Source organism: Neolamprologus brichardi, chromosome 5 (assembly GCF_056152115.1).
Source record: "Neolamprologus brichardi isolate AB-2024 chromosome 5, ASM5615211v1, whole genome shotgun sequence".
NCBI classification, from domain to species: Eukaryota; Metazoa; Chordata; class Actinopteri; order Cichliformes; family Cichlidae; genus Neolamprologus; species Neolamprologus brichardi.
The window spans coordinates 19,891,846-19,916,344 of NC_142108.1; the positions used below are offsets into that span (position 1 = coordinate 19,891,846).

The following is a 24,499-nucleotide window of genomic DNA, read 5'->3' on the forward strand; positions in this document are numbered from 1 at the left end:
TTATTTGAATGCAAAACGTTGATTGTTTTTTGTACAATTTTAATATTCTTGTAGCATTTAGCACTGCTCAGACAAACAGGGACAGACAAATTTGCATTAAATAATAATACTAATAATAAAAATAATAATAATCAGCTTTTATTCCGAAAATATAAACACTGAAAAAATAATAGTTCTTTTGAAACGGGTGTCTGTAGGTACAGTCTTCAGATGTAGCCAATGATGTCATTGCATATGATGGGCTGCCGGCTCCCTGTCTTCATGAGAGCGGTGAACTGGTAAAAATCATTGTCCAGTGTATGTAGACCTGTGTGGGACTGGTGAAAGAAAGGTTTGAGTCCTTGGAGTCCCACGGGACAGGACATTCGTTTAGAAGCCTCTGCACTCCTGCAGCCCTTGGTGGACTCTCCTGGCCTCTGCCTCATCTCCACACCTTTGGACACCCCTGCAAGTTTTCGGCGCATGTTAACCAGAATGTCTTTAGCAAGACGTCGGCCTGCATTTGGTTTTTGTTCTGCTGGCTCAGGAAGCTCCGGTAGGTCCATCCAATTCTTTATAAGGTCAGCAAAACTGTTGTCACCCAAAACCAAGGGCTGTCTGTTCCTGCTGCGGCTCAGCAGCATTGTCGTCCAGTCCCGTTGCTCACTGGCCTCGAATGATGTCCAGCGCTCCAGACAGGCGTCTGATGTTGACTTGGGTCGGATACGACCAGAAGGTCCTCTGTTTGTGCGGAGACAGGCAGAAGAAGAAACTCGTATGTTTCTGGTCCTCCTCAGCACCACGCCTTCATCAGGCCAAGAAGCTTCAGAGTAACCTGAGTCAAAGTCCACACTCTTCTCACTGCTGGGAGAGCCCTGCTTCAGCCTTTCATGCTCCTGTTGCTCTTCCTCCTCTTCCAGTGGGCTGGCCAGGCAGCAGGCAGAGTCATAGGTGCTGGCTTCACTGGCATCAGAAGCACGCAGTCGAGTGAGTCGTTCTTGCTGTGCCCTCTGTTTGTATAACCGAGTGACAGCGAAAGACTGAACACATGGTTCACTAAGTGGCCTCGGCCTGCTTATCTGCTTCAAATCCTGCAGGGATCTCCTCATGTACTGCATGTGGTCCCGGAGGCAGTCAGAAGAATCTCCTAAACACAGCTGCACAACAGGAGAGGCAGACAAACAGTTAGTGGTGCAAGGAGAATTTAAGTAAAGTCTATTCAAAATTGACATGTCCACCAAAACTACTTAATTAAAGACAAGCTATGTTCATTCGTTGCAACAGACAAGAGAGCTCCTAGGCCGCCTTCCAACATATCCCATCATCCCCTGGCCATTCTAGCTATATCTTGAACAGTTCAGTGTGTTATTTCCAGGACTCGGCCAGTAAGATTTTTACCAGCTGAGATCACTGTGCTCTCTGGCCGTATAACAACTCAAGCATTCCTGAAAAACCTCAGCTTTATAGAGACCATCCCATGCAATATGAGTCCAGAAAATGAATTAAAAGCACAGGATGCACATTTCATACTGGGGAAAACTCTCCCTGCCTCCTAAATTTAGAGGGGAAGTTGAACAAAGTAGAGCTTAGTTTGGAGTGGAGTGTGAAGGCTCACATATCCTCTCTGGATTCCCCTAGTTCACAGGATGTGGACTGGCATGTATTATAAAACAGGAAGTGACAGCAACATTTTGGAATTGCACAAAGATCATGTGCTCAGTGTTAATTAAACCATCTTCGAGTAGGCAGTATAATTATATTGATGAAAAAATCCTTTAAATTTTAATCTGCACTTTGATCATTACAAAAATGAAGAAAAAACTACAATTTACTAAGAGTTCCTGGGTCAGGAAGTTGCAAAAATGCCTCCAGTCTAATCCGTAGTGCTATTGTTTAGCTTTCAGGTTCTTACAATATTTGGCTTGCTGAGCTTCTAACTGCCACTGTTTGTCTTGGAGTACTAAAGGTGCCACAATGCCATGATGTTATCACAGCTGTGGGTGCTGAACCATTTGGCCTCTGGGGGAGACTTCATCTGACATGCAGAGACATCCACTGTGAGATTCTGTGGTCAGTCTGCCACTTTTAAAATGCCCTGTTCTTCTTGGCTGCTTTCACACAATGGGCTAGAAGTGATTCACCCAGCTGTGCGCTTTTGGCAAAGGCAGTGTGGTTTGAATTAAGAGTGACTTAGTGGATTAAAGCACTATAAAGAGAAGTTGGTCAAGAAATAAAATAAAAACAAAACAGAAAATAAATACCAAAAAACTAGGAGAAGCCAGTGTCTTAAGAAAGCTTCACATAGTGGGTTTACCAAGTGGTTTGGGCATTTGTACTCTTAATGAAACTAATACAGCACCTAAAATACAAGTAAACTAAAGAAAAAATAAACTTACCATTGCTTGTGAGAAAGTGAAGTTCAAAGCTTGTGTTTTTTTCTGCAAAAGAAAAGAGAGTAGTGGATTAAGTTTTGAGCGTGTGGCAACTACCACCCTTCCTAAAAACACAGCGGTTTGCCAATACTCACCTCTGTATGTGGCTCCAAATGAATCGCAGCACAATCAACAACAACTCTTCAGACGAACAGCTGATCGGAGGTTTGTTCGCTCTTTGTGGGTCCTCTCTCCTCTGAACCAAATGAAGCTCCGTCAGTGGACTTTGTCGATGCTGAGCTTTTTGTCGCAGCGAATCAGCACAGCCCATTACAAAACCAGCCAATAGTGAGTCGCCTGAAATAAGATGCCCCCTGGAGTCATTTCAGTAGTTCCCGCTGTGCGTTTCACACCACACTGTTGGGACTCCACATCTGGAGCTCTTTAAATTAGACACCTGAGAATACTCAAGTCGTCCAATTGCTATTTTGAATTTTTTGAGCACCAGTTCCAGCAGAGTTATTATAGTTTTTTAAATCTCATTTCGACTGTTTTTTTTATCCTTTTATTTTCCAGAGTAGTGCTGCTCGTTTCGGTTTAGTTGTTATTGTTTGGAAATGTTTTTGCTATTTTCAGTGTTAATATTAGTCTTTTATTGTATGGAGGAAATATGCCAGAGACAAGATTTAGGAAAATTAGTATTAGCAACAAAAAATAAGACTTTCCGTCTTATAGACAAGTTAGAATAAACATGCCCGTTAAATACTCATGAACCAAGTTATGATACAGTTTATTAGATTAACAAATACTAAAACTAAGGACATTACCTCTATACCCCCCCCAACTTTACAAATAATTTCAGTTAGTTTAAACCTTTACTAAAAGTCTATTTTTTTATTTTAGTTAAATAAAATGTTTTTTCCACGTGTCGTTTTAGTTATTAATTTAGTTATAATATATATAATGAAAAAAATAATGAAAGATTTTGATTTCAGTTGATAAACAAGCATTTAAAAGACATTTTATAATTCTCTCCAGAATCGTGCAGGCTACTAAAGGCAGCTGCTGCAGAGCCGTTCAGGAAAACAGCTGTACCTAAAGTCCCAGGTATGTATTGATAGAAATAAATCTACATGTCGCCACCTTGTGGATCTTTTCCACAAAGCTTCTTCAGCAATGCGTATTCCCTATTCTATTCTAATGGTCCTTTTGAAACGCAAAATACCTTCTGGCATGACTACCGCGCGTCATTATCTCACCTCTTTATATGCTGACAACACTCTGTATTGTAATTCAGCAAAGTTTAGGTTGCAGTCGCACTCATTTCTTTGCTTTAAGTACCTTTTACATGCTCAGTTGCAAGAACTAATGTGTAAAGGATGTATTAAAATAAAATAAAACAAGTTTGGCTTATAGCTGCAGTTTGTCTGAATGGTATTTACATAGTCTTGTTTTACCAAAATCCTTTTTAGTTTAGTTGCATGAATGTCCTTTTCTTCTCAGTTTTTTGTTGATGTCTTTTTAATCAGCAAAGTGCTTATTCTATACTTTAAAGTTGCTCAATTCATTGTCTTTAGTGTCCTTCTGCTAGTGAACTGGTTAAAAAAATGAAGAAACAAAATGAAGTATTCTGAATTTTCCTTTAACACATCACGCAGCAGAATAAAAGATCATGTGACCAAACTTTTATTTACGTTTAACAAGTGAAGGACTTTAATGTTAACAAACAACTATCATCCATTTGTCTTGGTATTGTGGTGCATCCTAAATGATGGATTTTGTGAACTGAAGTGGAGTAGAAATAGCCCTAGTTCACACTATGAAGATAGCATGTCTCTAAAGAACAAGTGTAAACAGATATCAAGGCACAAACATATGTAAAAAGACTTGGATTGAAATAAAAAGTACAGAACGATCCATGTTAGGAACAGACATAACCACTTAAAAATCTTGCAGATATCTTAAAAGTGACACATAACCATTTATGTTTTGTTTCTTTTAAGAAGTTACTTAAGGAATGTTAATCAGTTTGTGGGGAATACAAGCTAATCTATGGACAAGTCATGCAGAACAATGCACTATAGTACAAGAGTGAATATTGATTCTGTGTAAACATTGTACAAAAAACATTTTCCCTTCATCCATTTTCATTCTCCATGCTTGTTGGTTTTCTTCTAAAAAATAACTTCTGTTTACAGTCAAAAGGTTCATAAAATGCCAGTTAACATAAGTTAATAGAATTTTTATAAAAAAAGGTTCATTTGACTTTATCTTCTTATTAAAATGCAAAAGTAAAAGGCAAAGTAAAATGTAAACCTAAAAGGAAAACACAATAAGAGATCCAAATATAAAAGAACGCTGAATAAGTCAAATAAATACCAAGAGGTTCCCCAACTGGTCCACGAAAATGGAAAACATGTTTTTTTTTGTTTGTTTTTTCCTCCCAGTGTTTTGATTTAGTCGTTTGTTATAATGAGATTGCAGGTCTTAATTGTGTCAAACTTTACTCTTACAACAATCATTTATTGAAGGCCAGTTGGCCAACATACAGTTACACAGTTTCCAAATGCAATTAAAAAAGCAGATCTTTTCATGTAAGTGCCTTAATTGTTATTTGATTGCTTTTGTCAAATTAGAAGGTTCTCGGTCATATATGTGTACAAGTAACCCCTGATAAGGAGCAGTAAGCTATACAGTATATAAAAACAATAACAACAGATCAGACAGATAACGTGATGGTTGCAAAACAGTGATTGTTAAAGTTCTTTCAGGTTCCCCCTCTAGGAATCAGTTCTCTTATGGTTTTCATTATGAAAAGCAGTAATCATTCATGGCTATTGCAGTCACTCATGCAGTCTGTGTGCGTCGGGTTTTGTCCTGCATGAAAAGACAAACAAGTATACATTCTTTAGACAAGTAAATGTACATAAAATAAAATGAAGAGAAAGGAGCTCTTGTTTCACGTTTGACTTTCTGATTTCTAGTTGATTGCAAATTTAATTCTTAGTGAAAAAATTGCACAGATCTTGAGAAGTTAAAAAAATGCAATATAAAAAGTAATTTCACTCAATTTAAATCACATTCAAATAAGTCACTATACAAATTCATGCTGAAAAACTCAAAGTTCCCAAGTTCTGTCTTCCCTTCAATTTTCCTTTCAGCAGACATGAAATTAATTTTGTATCACAACAATGACATTTGTCTTACTCTGGATATTTCACTGTTTACTATTGCCGAACAACAAGACAACCCACTTGATGCGCTCAAGCTAAATGATTTTTGCCAGCTTTTCTTACACATTACTTAAGCGATGAAGCATTAAATTAAAATGTTGCCAATTTAATTTCTTCACAGTGATAAATTATTACAGCTCTAGACTGAATATTGAGTTGTGCCAGTACAGACAATACATAGCTGATGAGATCATTAATAGGCCACCTAAATGACAACCCAAATGAAAATACAATAACAGCCCATTAGGCTTTACGGTAACATTTCTACCCACTCTGAAGCATACCTTTAGAAAAGACCACAGTCTTTTAGGTTGTTCTTAATAATAACGTCAGTGACAGCATCGAAGACAAACTGCACGTTCTTGGTGTCAGTGGCACAGGTGAAGTGGGTGTAGATCTCCTTGGTGTCCTTTTTCTTGTTCAGGTCCTCAAACTTGGTCTGGATATAGCTGGCAGCCTCATCAAACTTGTTGGCGCCTGTAAAATATGATTTAGGACACAAGGAAGCAGTTTATTATCAAGTTGAACTTTCTGCAGAGAATGATCACTGTGATCTCAGATGCAGTATCGCTCCTGATGCTCCACTGTGTACCTGCGTACTCGGGGAAGCAGATGGTAAGAGGGCTGCGGGTAATCTTCTCCTCAAAAAGATCCTTCTTGTTGAGGAAGAGGATGATGGAGGTTTCGGTGAACCATTTGTTGTTGCAGATGGAGTCAAAAAGCTTCATGCTCTCATGCATTCGGTTCTAAAGAGAATCAAAACTGGTCATGGCTCATGACTTTCACTACAGTGTAACAGTTCATCAGCGCTGCCACCAGGGGACAATGTTCTTCTATATTATAAAAGTGAGGACAAATATTGCAGGTACTTCACAGCATCTCTTGGCCAAATGTCTCCTGAGCACGTTCTTTAAGCAATTCAAAAAAATTGGGGTTAAATAGTTCATGTGCTATAACTTGAACAAATAGCTATTACGTCTTTTATTGCATAATTACACTTCACAGTGAAGCTCAATGAGCTAATTTTACAACATGGAGCTGACTATCATTCAGCCATTATAAGGAGGGATGGGAAATGGTACATTCCTTGCAGTGCAATATAATGTAATGTATCACATACTGAAAATGAGCCCTCAAAGCAGATTTATGAAGCTAGTAAAGTGATATCATCCATACAGAAAGAGGCTCACATACAAGTACACATACACACAAGCATAAGAGGGTGGACTTTTCCTTACCATCTCCTCGTCCTCTGCCAGCACCAGGTCATAAGCACTCAGTGCAACACAAAAGATAATGGCTGTTACTCCTTCAAAACAATGAATCCACTTCTTTCTCTCTGAGCGCTGGCCTCCCACATCAAACATTCTGCCAGAGAGATCAAACAAAGGAGGTAAATTGTGTGTTTGTGTGTCTATATTTGGGGAAGGAGGTCACAATTAAAAAAAGGAGTAATGTGAACAGGGGAAAAAACTGCTATTTCAGGAAAAGTGCTGTGAGTGAAGGAAGGGCAAACTTAGAGTGACATTTAATGCCAGGAAATAAATTGGCTTTCATGTGGTTGTTTGGGGACTAAAAATGGTGAGGAGGTGGAGAGACGTCTGTCACATAATTTATCTGATGAAAGACTGCAGGGTCAGTGCAGGATAGAAGAGGCAGACAGGGTCCATATTCAGAGTAAAGCTTCAGTTAATGGAGATGCTGAGACTTGATTAAAACTCGCAGAAGAGAGGTGTGAGAAAAGCCTACGGAAAGATAAAAACAGTTCACCAGGACAACTACTGTATACATATATAATACTCAACCCAAAATGAAGTTTCGACTAGACACAACGTGATCTAAAGCCAGCCACTGTCAATGGTGACAGCATCGGCTTCATTAAGGTGAATAGAGCAGAAAAAGCACAAACGTGGCTTTTTTTGTATTGATCGCCTTCATGCATTATTTAGCTCAAATACTGAGGCGGTAACACAAAGCAAATATCAGAGATTATCAGGAAGCAGGTCACACCAAGCCAAGTGGATACGCTGCCTTTTTATTACCCATAACTCTTAATATGTATTAAAAAAGTGCATTAAAATGTGTTGAGACCCAAAAAGACAAAGAAATCTGCAAAAAAAACCCAAAAATATAGTTCATCTTTTTTATCTACCTGACACTCTCTTTCTCCATTTATACCCTTTGCACATTTATATAACATACTTTACATATCTATGCATGCATTACTATCCCACACATAAGTGCTTGGGCTGGGTTAGAGCACATTTTATGTAAGACCAACAGTACTAGTTCTGTGCCATGTCAGACAAACATGTTTTATTACTAAATAATGCTCTGGTTTTATTAAGGAGGAGCGCTGTGGGAAGGATCTAATTTATTAGTCAGCTCTTAGCGCAATCACAGTAATTAAGCTTTTAATTGCTGGTATAATTTGTCTTCTGATGTTTTAACATATTTCAAGCCAGGAGGGTCACTTGCCCCTTAACGCTATAAAGATTGAGATCAAAATCAAGTGTAGATTTTTTGTGGTAAACTAGAACCACGTTAACCCATGAACTCTGGAAAATGTAGAGAAAATCAGGTCCTCTCTTGCCCTTTTCACAGTCACTATGGTTCATTTCCCCCATAAATCCCAATGAACTGTTGATGAGACACCTCCGACTGCAAACACGTAAAACAGAGCAAGAAATAGATTCCTTTAGACACGTTTTCATGGTTGGAAATAATCCTGTGCAGAAGGCACTAACAGTGAACTGTACAGATTGATACTGCTCTATTCTTAGATGTGCAGATATCAGACATGAACTACTGTGGAGCTGGCAGGTTAAAGACAGTTTTCATGTTTGATCAGACTGAGCAGTACAGTTTCCACAGCTTTGCAAGGTGTGGTCGAGAAAGGTTCAGGGCTGCAGTTCACATCTTTCGCCTGTCTTCACACAAGGAAGGTCATAACGACTCTAGAACAGGTATCTTAGTATGCCGCTGTCTACACTAATTAAATGACAACATGCCCATATCAAATATTCAAGTGACATTTTTGCCTTACTGCTTTTCCCAAATTATGTTCGGCATCCCACTAAAAGTCAAATATGCCCTCTGTGTGTCAGATTGGTGACCTATGACCTATGGTACCCTGCCTCTTGCCTATGGGGAGGGGGCTCAACTTTCAAGTGAGGGTCCCAGAACTCTCACAAAACAATGCAAACGGCTAAAGAAGTTTAAAAGTGAAAAAAAAAAATTGTTAAAAGTGAAATTATAATATATTTTTTTCATCTATATATTTATTTTGTTTAAAAAATATGTCACTTTTAATTGACAGGTTATTGATATTGAACCTTACTTGAAGTGGAGTTCCTTGAAAGTGAAGTGAGTCTCAACAATGCCGGTTGTCTTAACCCGAGTTCGTAGCACATCTTGCTGGGTCGGAATGTAATCTGTTTTAGCTATCCTCTCCAGGTCATTCAGGTAACTTAAGACAGAAAGAGAGAGAGCAAGGTTTCAAAATGACTTTACAATCTGCAACAAATGAGAGACAAAAACAACAACAGGAAGGCGTGTGGCTGCTGAGGCACTACCCAAAACTGCAATTTTTGAGTCAGTTGAATAGCTTTAAAACTTTTGATTTCTGAAGTGCTTTTAAAGGAAGTGTGTAAATCGGGTCCTACAGTAAAGTTATAGTCAAATGCAATGTGCATCTTTCACTCTAACCAGTTTAGAGTTGCAGAACTACAACAGAAAAATGAAGTTTAATTATTTCTGGCTTTTTTTTATTGCTCAGCTTTGCTATCAGTTTGTCTCACTTGCCACTCAACAAAAACATCTTGTGGCCCATTTCTTCATGAATCACCACTATAAAACTGCTGACCAGCTACAAACAAAATTGATTATTATTCTCTGTAATTGTTATTATATCCACAAACGTTTCGTATTTGCTATCTTTTCACGTGGCCTAAAAATGGCTTTTCTAGGTGTGTAACATCATGCTGATATTTAATATGCCCTATCAGTAGATACAATGCTAGAAGTATATCACTGTGTTTCATCAACAGATTAAAACCTGCAGCTACATCTACATACGGGTATTTAATCCAACACACTATATTTCTGTTTCACTCAGTGCAGAACTAGTGGCTGAGTTTGTATACGTGAAATTGTTTTGCAGCATATTTTCCTCTTGATTGATTCTGTTGTTGTAAGATTTTTGTGCTATAGCGCCTCTGGCCAACGAGTTTCCTGCAGATGGTAACACTGAATATTGGTTGTGACTCTGTCTCGGCCGCACTCATTACTAAAATTGAGCTTGTTAGAGACCAACAGCTACACTGAATACTAGTTATCTGTTGGCTTAATTCTGCCGAAGATCTCTTTAGAAGTTATTTGTCTGCTTGAGAAAACACACGTCTGCACATTTAATTTGCTGCAGTACGCTGCTGCATCTCAGATGTTTTTTTCTCCTTGTCCATTTCAGTTTACCAGCTGTGTATCTCCTGCAATAGAAGTGTGTAATACTGCTCATGCAGTAAAGCTCTGTATTAAATGCATTTTTTTTGTGTGTGTGTGTGGGGGGGGGGGGGGGGGGGGGGGTACATTTTCCATCATCACTCCAATTTGCCATGGCACTTGTGGTATGATGCTGTGATTTATATTACATCTTTAATTTTTTGTTTGCTCTTATGTTCCTGGGTGTTTTTTCTTTTCCACATCCCTTCTGTATTTCCTGTCTGTGTCCTCTTCTTGCCTGTGTGAGTCCTTTGTCCTTTTCAACTCCTCATGATGCTTTTGTTGCATTTGTTTCCCTGTTTTGTTCCTTTTGCCTCCCTCATTTTGTTTTTTTCTCTGTGTCTTATTATCCATCGCTCCTAATGTGGATATAGTCTGCTTGTTTTCCCCCAATCTTTGTCAGGTCATTACCCTCATCTCTGACTAGTTCCAGTGTTTTCCTCAGTTTCTTGTGCAAGCTCCTCACAGTCGGTTTGCTTGCATTGCTTTATGGATTTTATTGTATTTTTTTTCTCCTGCTACCTCAGTGCCTTGCAAAGTCCATACTAAAGATCTCTTTATTTTACTGCTTGCCTTCAGTCTCCCACGATGCCATCAACTGGGTTAAAAAATAAAATCTGATACCAACGTACCACAGTCTCTACAATGTTAAGCTTGGTATAGGCCTTTGGAGTAAAATGACATCATAGCATGCAGAACAAAGCCCATCTCTATACCCATTATCACATGATAAGAAATACAGTCATACTCTCCATCATATTATTCTGTTTTTTAAAGACATGTTGCCTTTAAGAGCAGTATTCAATATGAAAAGCATGTGGGGAAAAGGAAACATTATAAAGACTATCCAAGAAAGAAGGTCATTTCTTTTGTTTTTGTTTTTTATGTCAAAATTTACAACTCATATTTCCCACTTCCCCTCAGTCCTTTTTGCATTTTCTCTGCTATCTGACAGACTGCTGGTCAGTAGGGGAGTGTGAAAGCACCATGTTTGACACTGCCTGGCTTACACAAGCATTGCATCATCATCCGAAGCCAACTGGGAGCTTTACTTGCCCAGCCAGCCCACACTTCACAGAGAAACTGAGATATATATCCACCATTTCAATCGGGCTGATCAAACCATTCATGCATCCTTAAAACGTTACAGAATAATTAATGAGTTAACAAAACCCATAACTATAACAAATGACTAAAATTTTTGTTTTGTCTCACAGCACAGCAGCCATTACAATAGATTTTTTAAATGGCAATATCACATAAAGCAACATTTCATACTTTTATATAGCGCTGCCACAAAATTAATCAGCATGTTCCAATAAAAAATGATCACTTGAGGGTGTTATAAGAACTATCAATTCTCAAAGTTTACTTCTAAGCTAATTTTCCTTGAAGTAAACACATTTTTTTTAAAATCTCATCTTTTCACTCCCCCAAGACAAATTATTCGGTGCTCTGCTTATCAGGTTATAGTATTAAAGAATCAAACCCAGAGAGGGAGAAATAATCACTAAATGAAAGTTAGTGAATAATCCTTCCTGTCTCTATGACTTTCAAAGCTCTCACATATGACTGAGGCTGAAGGGACTGCACATCCCTTCCAAAAAATAAATTAAAAAAAATCTCTAACATTTCCATTTGTAGAGGATTAATATAGCGTCTGGTGTAAACAGAATGCATACCGACTGACGTACGAGCAGGAGAAGATGCTCATGGTGGCAACCTGAAACTATGCACAGTAAAAATCAGTAAATTTGCATTTAATTAACAGATCACAGCAGAAAAATATCCACCCACAAATTCACACTCACTATGCCGCCGAGTCATTCAGCTGGTATTCTCGCGATCTTGCAAAGCAGCTCTGTATGCCGCTGTCACTCCACAGTCGCCTGATCACGTTAGCCAAGTCATCAGGGAGAATGCCCTGTTCCTCAGCAGCTGCAGCCAGGGCAAAGAGCTGCTGGGCATCGTCCTGCAGGGGGCAATAAGGACACAGAAGTGGGTTGTTAAGAACACTGCAACTAAAACCAAGGCGACAGCTGCTATCCTTGACACAATCAAACATGATCAAAGATCCAGTTGGTTCTTAAAGACAAAGAGTTACATGCTCTTATGTAAAGGACATTAAAGAGTAACCGCTGTTACTTCCCCTTCTATAATGGCTGGGAGGGAAGTCGTTCCTGAAGCAAATTTTATATAACTGATCAAATGACAAAAACCCTAGTTGTATTTCTCTGGTAACTTTTTTTTTTTTAAATTTCATCTGAAGCTAAGGAATAAGGTTAAGAAATATCTAACAATGGCATTTAGAAATAGAAAGGATATTTCTTCTGCCAGTACAATCAAGAAGAAAAATTACAATGGCAATTAGCTGACAAACATGTTCTGATAATTCTTGAATTTCTGCAAAATGGCACCACTGGAAACCAAAACATATTCTTCAGCTATGGAAATATTTAGAAACAAGCTAACCTGTGTAACATGTTAGAGAAATTTCAACAGGCAGTTACAATCGGATTTTGATTTAAATACTTATTGATAATATAATACAACAGTATGGACCAATGTGAGCGATATCTCTATAGAACTGGCACAAAGAGAGGAAATATTTTCGTAAAGAGATTATAATATCATTACAACATGTGATAAAGCAATGTGGCAGCCAATTTGGGCTGACCACATGTAAGATATATGAAATAGGTCTGTATGACTCAAAGTAACAGCATGCAGGGCTGCTTCAACAGACTGTGGTTTGATTTCCTGCTGTTTGCCACCTTGCTTGTTTCTCTTAGTTCACCGTCTTCGTGTTGGCACAATGTTAATTATTTTTCTCTCTGACCTTCATTCTCAAAGATAGAAAAGAGTAATAAATAAACCTTGGTTTTCTCTGCACATTTATATGTGTTACTAACTTAATGCAACTGCAGTCAGGATTTTCTTTAGCGGTTGTCTAGAGTTCTGAATATGTATGGCATCATCAAAATGATTCATGATGAAACATTTCGTAATTGTGAATGGAAACAATCTGGACTGAGTAGAAATCTATTACTATCTCTACCTGCCATTGTCATCCAGTCAGTATACAATCATGATCACTTTATTAGGTACACGTATTCAACTGCACCTTAACAAAAATGTCTAATCAGCCACATGCCAAACACCCAGTTTAGATTTAGACATGCCAACATAATCAACACAACTCTCTGGGATTCAAACCGACAATCAGAATGAGGACGAAAGATGATTTAAGTAAGATGCTGCAAGGGCTGGTCTCAGTATTTCAGAAAATGCGGATCTACTGGGATTTTCCCACACAACCATCTCTAGTGTTTACAGATAATGTTCTGAAAAAGAGAAAATATCCAGTGAGCAGCAGTTCAAATGCCTTGTTGAAGTCAGAGGTCAGAGGAGAATAACCAGACTGCTTCAAGCTGACAAGAAGACAGCAGTATTTCAACGAATATCTTTCTACAACCAAGTTACGCAGAAGACCATCTCTGAATGCACAACACGTTGAATCTGTAAGTATATGGGATAGAGCAGCAGAAGACCACACCAGGTACTACCTCCTGTCAGCTAAGAACAGGAAGCTGAGGCTAAAATTCACAACGGTTCACAAAAATTGGACAACAGAAAACACCACAAAAGCCTGGATTCGTCCTGCAGTGGCAGTGTAATTGCAATTTTTTAATTGTTTTTTAATTGTTTGGGCTATTTAGTAACAACTGAGCATCATTTCTGAATACTGTTCCTGACCCTGTCCACAAATTTATGAACATAGGTTGCCCATCTTCTGATGGATGCTTCCAGCAGGATAACACACCTAGTTTCCTGAAACTGACAATGAGTTCACTATGTTCAAATGGCCTCCACAGTCACCAGATATCAGTTCAATAGAGCACCTCTGGAAGATTTGCATCATGGATCTGCAGCCTAAAATCTGCAGGAATTCTAGGATGCCATTGCATCAATAATAACCAAAATCTCAGAGTTATGTTTTCACCACCTTGTCAAATCTATGCAGTGAAGAATTAAGGCGAATTTGAAGGCAGAAGGGAGTCCAGTACTAACAAAGCAGCCGGTGCATTTACGTCTGTGCCTATTAGATGGTGATGTTTACGTTGGTTAAATGGCCAGCTTACTGAATTTGTGTATGTCCTTTACTATTGGTCCAGTCAATGTCTTGACTGGACCAATAGCATTACTGTTCTTTTAAAATGTGTTTATTTAGTGGTGCGTTATAGTGACTATGACTGATGCGCTCACATGCTGCCAATGAAATTGATGTTTACGATGGCTCTCTGGGAATGTGACACATTTATTAAAACTCTTTCTGCTCTTTTTAACACAGCTACAAGTTGCAGACTGCAGAATATTAGACTCACACACACTCGCCTTATCCTTCTCCTCTTTGTCATTCACTTACAAATGTGCAGGCTCCGACTGCACTTGCAGCTGCAATGAATCACCATGAAACTGCAAACACTGACTTGAGTTTCATGTTTACTTCTATACAGTAGAATAATGTGTCTGTTAATGATCCTTATCACATGCAGATCAGCTGATCAGCTCAACTGAAATCCAATATGGGGCATAATTAAAGAATAGTATGAAAGCCATAAGCGTGTGTATATTTCTACAGGGCTGCTGCGCAAGTATGGGCAGGCTAGCACACTAATTGCTATGTGTGGGAGTGCGAGAGTAGCATCACGTACACCCAGCCATTTGACAGATCTATGGGTGAGAAAAAAAACGTCACCACAGCAGAGTCCTTAATCCTTCTATTACAGCTTCACTTACAGGATACACACACGGCCACTGTCAGACCTCACTGGCAGCTTGTTTGAAAGTTGATAAATGTTCACAGGGTGCAGGAAACTGCATCTCAGCATCTCTTGTCTTCTGTCTGCAGGTTTCAGTATAAAAGTTTCACGAATGCCCTGTTGTGTTTAACTTAGTGTGTGTTTGTATGAGCTGCACCTAATTATTTAGTGTGTTCATTAGGTATTTCTGATATGCTCGAATTATGCAGTCATAATAATGAAGCTCTTTAATCACCTAATTAAACATCTGAATTAACTGAATCCAAATGCACATCTCGCCCTCACAATCACATCACATCTCTGTCCAAAATCCCGTAGATATTAAATTTGCTGTTGGATGAACTACACAGACAACTTTCACATCCGCACATCAGAGAAATCATTAAATATCTTTTACGCGTCAGCCTTTGAAATTCTTGTATGGCGACACAGTACTTAGCTTAAATGTGGCATTCTTTGCGAATCCTTACTTTTAAACAGAGGTACATTTTTTCCCCCCCAAAAGCAACTGTTAATTTTTTTACTCAGATGACAACTCTTGCTGGCAGATTTTATCAGCTGTAGCTTTGGCTAATTAAATTCTTTTTAGATCCATGACTTGCACGTCGAAAATCGTCTCTGGCTGCCTCTCAAATATTTCACTCTGCCTCGTTCTAAAATGAGAATGATGATGAACTGTGAAGTAGTGGATTAGATGACTTAACAAAAACCTAAAACTTGCAAAGCTCAATAAAGCTGAATATAGAGACAGATTTACTTGATAATTCTGTGGATTTTAGCACTAAAAACAACTGTTTTCACTTCACTTTTTTTTAACACTTATACATAATACAATAAACAGCTTTAACGATGTAAGCGTTTGCCTCACTGTTTGAAATTTTGACCACATTTAATATGAACGTGTTATGTCCAGATCATTTAGAACATACCAAGAAATGGAGATCCTCAGAGAAACAATTTTTTCTGGGTCAATATTTTTTTAATAACAAGTCAACACAAAGGCGGTTCAAGGAGAACTGATAAGCAGGTGCTTACCTAAAACCAAATATGGCTTAAACTAGTTATTACTGCAGCACACCCAAGCAAAATCAAATGAACACCGAGTTAGTGACCTGAAAGGCAAGAGCCTTCCAGAAGAAGAGACAGCCAGGGAGGAAACTGGTTTCTATAGATTCCCAAGCATTCCCAAGCCATTTCCTGATTAGGATCTGAAATAGAGCACGTAAAAGGCAGGCCTGCCAAAGAACATAAACACAAGACCTAGAGCTGTCACAAGCATGCGCTACTGTAACTCTTTATATATGACAGAAAATAAATAAATGCATAATCCATCCATCCATCCATCCATCCATCTTCATCCGCTTTATCCGGGGCCGGGTCGCGGGGGCAGCAGCCTAAGCAAAGAGGCCCAGACCTCCCTCTCCCCAGCCACCTCCTCCAGCTCATCCGGGGGAACACCAAGGCGTTCCCAGGCCAGCCGAGAGATATAATCTCTCCAGCGTGTCCTGGGTCTGCTTCGGGGCCTCCTCCCGGTGGGACATGCCTGGAACACCTCACCCAGGAGGCGCCCAGGGGGCATCCTTACCAGATGCCCAAACCACCTCAGCTGGCTCCTTTCGATGTGGAGCAGCAGCGGCTCTACTCTGAGCCCCTCCCGGATGGCCGAACTTCTCACCCTATCTCTAAGGGAGATGCCAGCCACCCTTCGGAGGAAGCTCATTTCCGCCGCTTGTATCCGCGATCTCGTCCTTTCGGTCACTACCCACAGCTCGTGGCCATAGGTGAGGGTAGGGACGTAGATCGACCGGTAAATTGAGAGCTTCGCTTTTACACTCAGCTCCCTCTTCACCACGACGGACCGGTGCAGCGTCTGCATTACTGCAGCTGCAGCCCCAATCCGTCTGTCGATCTCCGGCTCCCTTCTCCCATCACTCGCGAACAAGACCCCGAGATACTTGAACTCCTCCACTTGGGGCAGGACCTCATCCCCGACCCGGAGTGGGCACTCCACCCTTTTCCGGCTGAGAACCATGGCCTCAGATTTGGAGGTGCTGATCCTCATTCCCGCTGCGTCACACTCGGCTGCGAACCGCTCCAGTGCGAGCTGGAGGCCCTCACCCGATGAAGCCAACAGAACCACATCATCCGCAAAGATCAGAGATGAGATCCTGAGGCCACCAAAGCGAAAGCCCTCCGCCACTTGGCTGCGCCTAGAAATCCTGTCCATAAAAATTATGAACAGAACCGGTGACAAAGGGCAGCCCTGGCGGAGCCCATCACCCACCGGGAACGAGTCCGACTTATTGCCGGCAATGCGAACCAAGCTCTTGCAACGGTTGCATAGGGATCGAATGGCCCGTAGCAATGGGCCAGACACCCCATACTCCCGCAACACCTCCCACAGGACACCCCGAGGGACACGGTCGAATGCCTTCTCCAAGTCCACAAAACACATGTAGACTGGTTGGGCAAACTCCCATGCACCCTCAAGTATCCTCGAGAGGATGAAGAGCTGGTCCAGTGTTCCGCGACCAGGACGAAAACCGCATTGTTCCTCCTGCATCAGAGGTTCGACTAACGGACGAACTCTCCTTTCCAGCACCCTGGCATAGACTTTCCCGGGGAGGCTGAGGAGTGTGATCCCCCTGTAGTTGGAACACACCCTCCGGTCCCCCTTCTTAAAGATGGGGACCACCACCCCGGTCTGCCAATCCACGGGTACTGCCCCTGATCTCCACGCAACATTGCAGAGGCGTGTCAGCCAGGACAGCCCTACAACGTCCAGAGCCTTCAGGAACTCGGGGCGGACCTCATCAACACCAGGGGCTCTGCCACCAAGGAGTTGTTTAACTGCCTCAGTGACCTCGCCCCCAGAAATTGGCGGGTCATTCCCCTCATCCCCAGACTCTGCTTCCTCCTTGGAAGATGCGTCAGTGGGATTAAGGAGGTCCTCGAAGTATTCCTTCCACCGCCTGACAATTTTCTCAGTCGACGTCAGCAGCGCTCCGCCAGCACTATACACAGTGCAGGTAGAGCACCGCTTTCCCCTCCTGAGACGCCTGACGGTTTGCCAGAACCTCTTCGAGGCAGTCCGAAAGTCTTTTTCCATGGCCTCTCCGAACTCCTCCCACACCCGAGTTTTTGCTTCAGCCACTGCCCGAGCCGCATTCCGCTTGGCCTGTCGATACCTGTCGGCTGCCTCCGGAGTCCCACAGGCTAACCAAGCCCGATAGGACTCCTTCTTCAGCCTGGTGGCTCCCTTCACCTCTGGTGTCCACCATTTGGTTCGGGGATTACCACCACGGCAGGCACCAACCACCTTGCGGCCGCAGCTCAATGCAGCAGCTTCGGCAATGGAGGCGCTGAACATGGTCCATTCGGACTCGATGTCCCCCGCCTCCCTCGGAATGCTGTTGAAGCTCTGCCGGAGGTGTGCGTTGAAGATCTCGCGGACTGGGGCCTCTGCTAGTCGTTCCCAGCACACCCTCACTACACGTTTAGGTGCACCAGGTCTGTCCAGCGTCCTCCCCCGCCACCTGATCCAACTCACCACCAGGTGGTGATCAGTTGACAGCTCAGCCCCTCTCTTTACCCGAGTGTCCAGAACATATGGTCGCAGGTCTGGTGATACGATTACAAAATCGATCATCGACCTACGGCCTAGAGCATCCTGGTGCCACGTGCACTTATGGACACTCTTATGTTCGAACAAGGTGTTCGTTATGGCCAAACTGTGATTAGCACAGAAGTCCAATAACAAAGCACCGCTCGGGTTCAGATCAGGGAGGCCGTTCCTCCCAATCACGCCCCTCCAGGTCTCGCTGTCGTTACCCACGTGAGCATTGAAGTCTCCCAGCAGGACAACAGAGTCTCCAGGTGGAGCACCTTCCAGCACCCCCCCCCAGGGACTCTAAGAAGGCTGGGTACTCCGAACTGCCACTCGGCGCATAAGCGCAGATGACAGTCAGGACCCGTTCCCCGACCCTAAGGCGCAGGGAACAAACCCTCTCGTCCACCGGGAAAAACCCCAACGTACCGGCAGCAAGCCGAGGGGATATTAAAATACCCACCCCAGCCCGCCGCCTCTCACCAGGGGCAACTCCAGACTGAGACAGAGTCCAGCCCCTCTCCAGGAGACTGGTTCCAGAGCCCAAGCCGTGCGTAGAGGTGAGCCCGACTATATCTAGCCGGTACCTCTCAACCTCACGCACTAACTCAGGCTCCTTCCCCACCAGAGAGGTGAGGTAAATGCATAATCAATCATCTTTAATATGTGGAGTAATTTAAAGACTGACAAGCCTGTTTTCATTAGCTAGCCAGTTATAAAACCGTTAGTTTGGGAGTGATTAGGTTTAGCAAACACTAACATGCAAAGCAAACATAAATGATGGGTAACAATTGTTACAAAACACCTCCAGACAAACGGGTTAGCAACAAGATCTTCCTTTTACAGTTGGGTATTCTTCAAAATAAGAAATTAGTTTGTGTTGCTGCTGAGGCTGCAGAAACCAGCCTCAGCAGTGCTGTTCAAACGTGCCCTGCTAGCAGCACTGAATTAATCCAATCTGCACCAGAGCTCTCAGTGGCTGCTGTTGCTCCTGCAGCAGGTATACTTTCAGACTCCTCTCTGTCTAGTACAACTTTAAGGAGACAGCAGATCAAAGATGGACCAGATGGAGTCAGTAAGACAAGTACTATTTCCCTGCAGGTTGCAAAGACATATCAGGAAAGGATTATACTGTGCTCCAGTTCTGTGTAACACCTACTACATAAATCTTACTGCTGATAAAAAAAGGCTGCTGTGAACAGATGCATGTTGGAAATCACATGATACCATGTTTGTTTAAAACACAGGCACAGCCTGACAGTGGTATTGACTGAACAAGAGCTGCCAAGAAGAGGAAACATGTAAGAAAGAGATCTTATTTCCCAGAGTCATGGTAGCTTTTAAATAATCCTATTTTACCGTGTTATACATGTCTTAGTAATGACACATTTAAAGACTGACAAGCCTGTTTTCATTAGCTAGCCAGTTATACTGGCTTATTTAGCCTCTTTATATTGAGAAAAATGACCAAGTAAATAGGGCACAGTGACTGGAAACAATGGAAAACTTGTGATTTCAATTCTGGGAAAGCACAATGTAACTCTTAAGTACTGTGCCAGATACACAGTTGCAAGATGCTGTTGATAAAGGAGGCTTTGTTTTGTTTAGCCCCAAGCGACATCCTGGTAAGTCAATGGTTAGTAAGGCCAAATTAAATTCAGCATTCTCACATAACAATGGTTTTTAGCCTTTAGTCTGGATCTTGCTCTTGAGTCTTTATTGCTCTTACACATCCCATGCTTACCAACAGATAAAGCATTTTGTAAAGATCAAGTAAAAAAGCATTTAGAGTGATTATTTTGTACACAAACGCCATGCTTTAGAAAATACATTGTGTTTGGGAGTGTTTGTGCATCTTACCACTCTGGTAGGATTGCTGTAGTCTATCTTCAGACTGGCCATGGCTTTAACAATGGCCATTATAGACTGGATGGTATTACTATAAACCACTGCTCTGTACTGCTTACACTCATCTTCTGAGTAGCCATCTTCATGGATGATCCTGAGAATATCAAGAGACATTCAAGTTTTATTTAAGTGCACATTAAAACATTGCTCACAGTATTCTCAAATATGTGATGCAATTATGCTTACTGAAATCATTTCTACTTTTTACCCTGTCAATTAAAACACTCTTCTGGTGCACTTCAAGTGTAAATAATGACACATTTTTGCTTTTTGCACAGAATGTGAAATTCAATTAACAGCAGACACAGGATGGAATTAGTTCATGGCCGATAAGAACAGGATGACAGATTGGCAACACTTGGTTCGATGTACATGAGGGGGAATCAATTATTGTTTTAATGAAGTCTTCAAAAACGACTTCTTATGCTTCACTATGTGCACTACAAGCTCATTTGGAGTGTTCTCCTGCATCCTTGCTATAAAAAAAAACAAAAAAACAAAACAGCTTAAAGTATATAAAATTAAGCAACTTGTGAATTCTTACTGTCAGCAGATATCCCAAAAAGTCATGGTGGAGATCAGTGGTACAGATGACATGGATGGATGTGGGTGGCAACACAGAGTAAGGAATAGCACAGAATCTGACCTATTTATAACCTATTTATTACCTACTTCCTTTATTACCTATCTGTCAGCTGTTTGACCTTATCTCTTTTAATAAATCAATGTAAAGTGGTCTGAAATTCTCCTAAAGAAACATACATGTTGATTATTACTGAATTATTTTTAAGAAGACGTATTCCCAAGATGCTGTTATATAGTTAGCTGCCAGGCTCAGATTTAAGTGAAACTGCTAAACTAAACAGCTTCTTTCACACAGAAAATCAGACTAGCTCAAATTCTGTTACTGGCTAGTTAATGATTAACATCATTAATGTCTTTGTACTGTACAATTTAAATCATTTTCTTTACAATCATTGTTACACATTAAGAGTTTTTGCTGGGTTTAAACACAAAATATTTTTGAAGCTAAAAGCTGATTTTGTTTTGTCTGTGTTGCTATCTAGTCTGTAAAAAAGCATACTGAATAGTATAACATTTATCATGTCAGCATGCTGTGTAGGATGATGTGTAGCAAATGGGGTTAACACACAGTGGGACTGCCTCAACACTGCAGCATTCAGCTGATGCAGTATCCTAACTTTACCTCTTGCAGTATTATTACCCTGACTGCGACGGAACTAAGTGTTTGTGCATGCACAAGTGTGCAGCCCATCATGAGGTGCAATCACCCAGATTTCATCAGGCTGCAGAACAAAGTGCAGAGAGAGCGAAGTGAGACAGCCCCACAGTAATTCTAAAGTGGGTCTGCCCCCTGCTTTTAACAGCCTACCGATGTTAATGTTAATGAACAGTAATAATTTAGAAAACAGCTGCATTCTTTTTGAGCTGTTCTAAGAACATTGAATTAGCTAACTTTTCTTGCTGTAAGACATGTTTACACCGCACAATGTCATACATGACATTATTTAATGTCATGTATGACATTACATAAAAGGTCAGAGTCACGATTGCTTTTGTTTTCATGCTGATAAATCGATACCTCTGTACAAGTTTATAAATTAGCTTCAAAAGCAACAGACTGTTCTTGGTCCAAACTCATAAAAAATGGATTCAATGCCTGGTTAGCCCAGAGGAATGTGAATAATTAAGGTATTTAGTGTCCTCTGTGTTTATCCATTAGTGTGTGAGTATCTGTGTCATTGTGTATCCTGATTGGTGCACAAGCTTTACAAAAAGAAAGAAAGAAAAGAAAAGCCTTTGTTTTATAGACAGCATAAAAGATGGACCTAGCTACCCTGACATCATCCCCTGGTTTATGAAGTCTCGTTTTGAAGCCTCAAAATGAGTGTTTTTACCATCATCATTTTGATTTCAAAATAGCTATATGACATGGAGGGGTCTAGCTTTAAAATTACTTGCTCACTGGACCTCATTCTGAAACACAGGACTCCCAAGATTTACAAAAGGCTTTTTTATTCAGTATGACTCAAGACTGAGGGACTGAGCCCAGAAACCTATCAGGAAAGTGTTTGCAAAGATCAAGACAGAGGGACATTTTCCCATAGACTCCTATTGGTCTCAGAAGCCAAGTCTATGTGTTAAGTAACGCTTTCCAATAACCCTTTATGTTCTCACATGTACAAAAAAATTCTAAACACCTGTGACCACAACATCACCTGGGAACCAACTTGAAATAATTCCACTGTATCGTATCTAAAACTGAAACGTTTTAACTGTAAACTGCTCAAGTTCTTTGACCGAAACACATAAAATAAGAACAGTGAACTGTGACAGGAAGTTAACAGGGTTTCCCCTTACGGCAGTCAGTCAATAATTATTGAGGCATACCATTACAACAACCTATGCAGCACACCCCACTGTAGTTGGAAATATTATATCAACATGATGGATAAAGTTGTGCCTATTAACGAATCTTGGAACATGGCATCCTCATGCACTGACATTTTAATAAAGCCAATAACTTACCTCTCTAAATGTCTTGGATTTTCCTTATGAGCGTCTTAGAATTAAACAGACTGTCAGAAATCGATTATATGTATTCTTCTGCACACTTTTGTAACTGAAGAATTAAGCAGTGATAGCAATATCAGTTTACACATTCAAACTGCCAGATTTTCTTGCAGTCTCTAGCTAAAACAACTGTGTTGTTTTTAGCTTGTATTATATTTTACATTTATTATATTTATTTAGGATTATCTCTTGTTCTTCTTTAAATATGCAGCTCTAGACCTGTCCATTTTTGGAAATGGGTCATCTGGTGTCAGCACTTCCCCTCTTATGTAAACACACTCATTGCTAAAGTCAGAAAATCTGGGTTGACTTCCTGGGGCGTTAACCGGCATCGTGTGACCACTTATAATATGACTGCGGTTATTAGGCTCAGTGACACAATATAATTAAAGTTTATTGTGATTATAAAGAAATTTCTTAATTTGTGAGGTTTTTAAAAAACATTTACAAATACTAGCAGTGGCCAATGGTACCCCTCAGCCTCCTAGTAGAGGCACCTATGATATGAATTAAAAAATCCCACATCACCTTGTTCTCAAACTATTGTATTCACAAGATTTTCAGAACAATTGACCTCGGACTTCTGTGCTTGAGGTCGAGGTCTATGAGATTCGAACTCTTCTGAGACCTTGAGTAGATACACCTATGGTATCAATTTAAATATCGCTTGGTCACTTCGTTCTCGAGTCATCACGTTCACTAACTTGGGTGTCCATGTCCCCCACCTGTCTGGCATGGTGATGGCAATATACCACATTATACATATGTACATCCTTTCAAAGCTGAGGGGTAAAAAATCTAAATGCACTATCTTAAAGGGCAACATTTACTTCCACACACAGACATAAGAACTACTTTGGTTGCTTTTGTTAAACAAGGAAACAACTATTTGACTAACAGATCATAGAAAAAATGAGTAATGGGCATATAGCATTAGAGCTAATATTAGTTTGTAGCTTGTAATGGTTTTGTGATTACCAACCAAATTCCAGTGAGGTGAAAAAGCTTTTGTGTTACACAGAATTTAAAAAAAGGTGGAATAAACATTCCTTTTGCAACTTACTTCATCTGCTTTACAATGGTGCTCTTTCCAGACTCCCCAGCACCTGTTGGAACATTAACATAAAAGAGTTACAAAGGATCTGTGTGCACATAATAAGAATAAACTTAAACTTTAGTTGTGGCTGTTCCTGCTTTGAAAATAAGAGCAACACAGTGATGACCTACTGCTAACATCACATTCATCCTCTGGGTTGCCCGGTTTATTTATGTTTCCGTTTGTGAGAACACGATGTACAGATATGCATGAATACTTCCCATATTCATTTCAGTGTTTATTTTTCACTCCAGAAGAAGTGGCTTTTGACTATTAAATAGTTCACAACTGCACAGCTTTTCCTAAGCCACTTATTATGATGAAAAAAAGATCATTTAAAGGTGGCTTTGCGGCACACAACATTTTATCAGGAATGCCATATTTAG

At 40.6% G+C, this 24,499-nt stretch overlaps 2 protein-coding genes across 2 annotated transcripts in view; both read right to left on the reverse strand.

The window, feature by feature from the left end:
• Positions 1-22: 22 nt before the first annotated feature.
• Positions 23-2,636, reverse strand: inka1b (inka box actin regulator 1b). Its single transcript, XM_006783138.3, has 3 exons — positions 2,507-2,636; positions 2,376-2,417; positions 23-1,136 (listed from the first exon to the last, which is right to left on the reverse strand). Exons 2-3 carry the CDS (start codon positions 2,376-2,378, stop codon positions 207-209), a joined length of 933 nt encoding a protein of 310 aa, XP_006783201.1. The 5' UTR covers positions 2,379-2,417; positions 2,507-2,636; the 3' UTR covers positions 23-206.
• Positions 2,637-4,021: 1,385 nt separating this feature from the next.
• gnai2b (guanine nucleotide binding protein (G protein), alpha inhibiting activity polypeptide 2b) overlaps positions 4,022-24,499 on the reverse strand; it is a 48,069-nt gene continuing 27,591 nt past the window's right edge. The window contains exons 3-10 of the mRNA XM_006783136.2: positions 24,081-24,123; positions 20,375-20,516; positions 11,896-12,056; positions 8,925-9,053; positions 6,823-6,952; positions 6,177-6,330; positions 5,869-6,061; positions 4,022-5,228 (exon numbers count right to left, since the gene is read on the reverse strand). Of these exons, the coding sequence (XP_006783199.2) occupies positions 5,871-6,061; positions 6,177-6,330; positions 6,823-6,952; positions 8,925-9,053; positions 11,896-12,056; positions 20,375-20,516; positions 24,081-24,123 (950 nt within the window). The 3' untranslated portion in view covers positions 4,022-5,228; positions 5,869-5,870. The remainder of the gene's footprint in view (positions 5,229-5,868; positions 6,062-6,176; positions 6,331-6,822; positions 6,953-8,924; positions 9,054-11,895; positions 12,057-20,374; positions 20,517-24,080; positions 24,124-24,499) is intronic.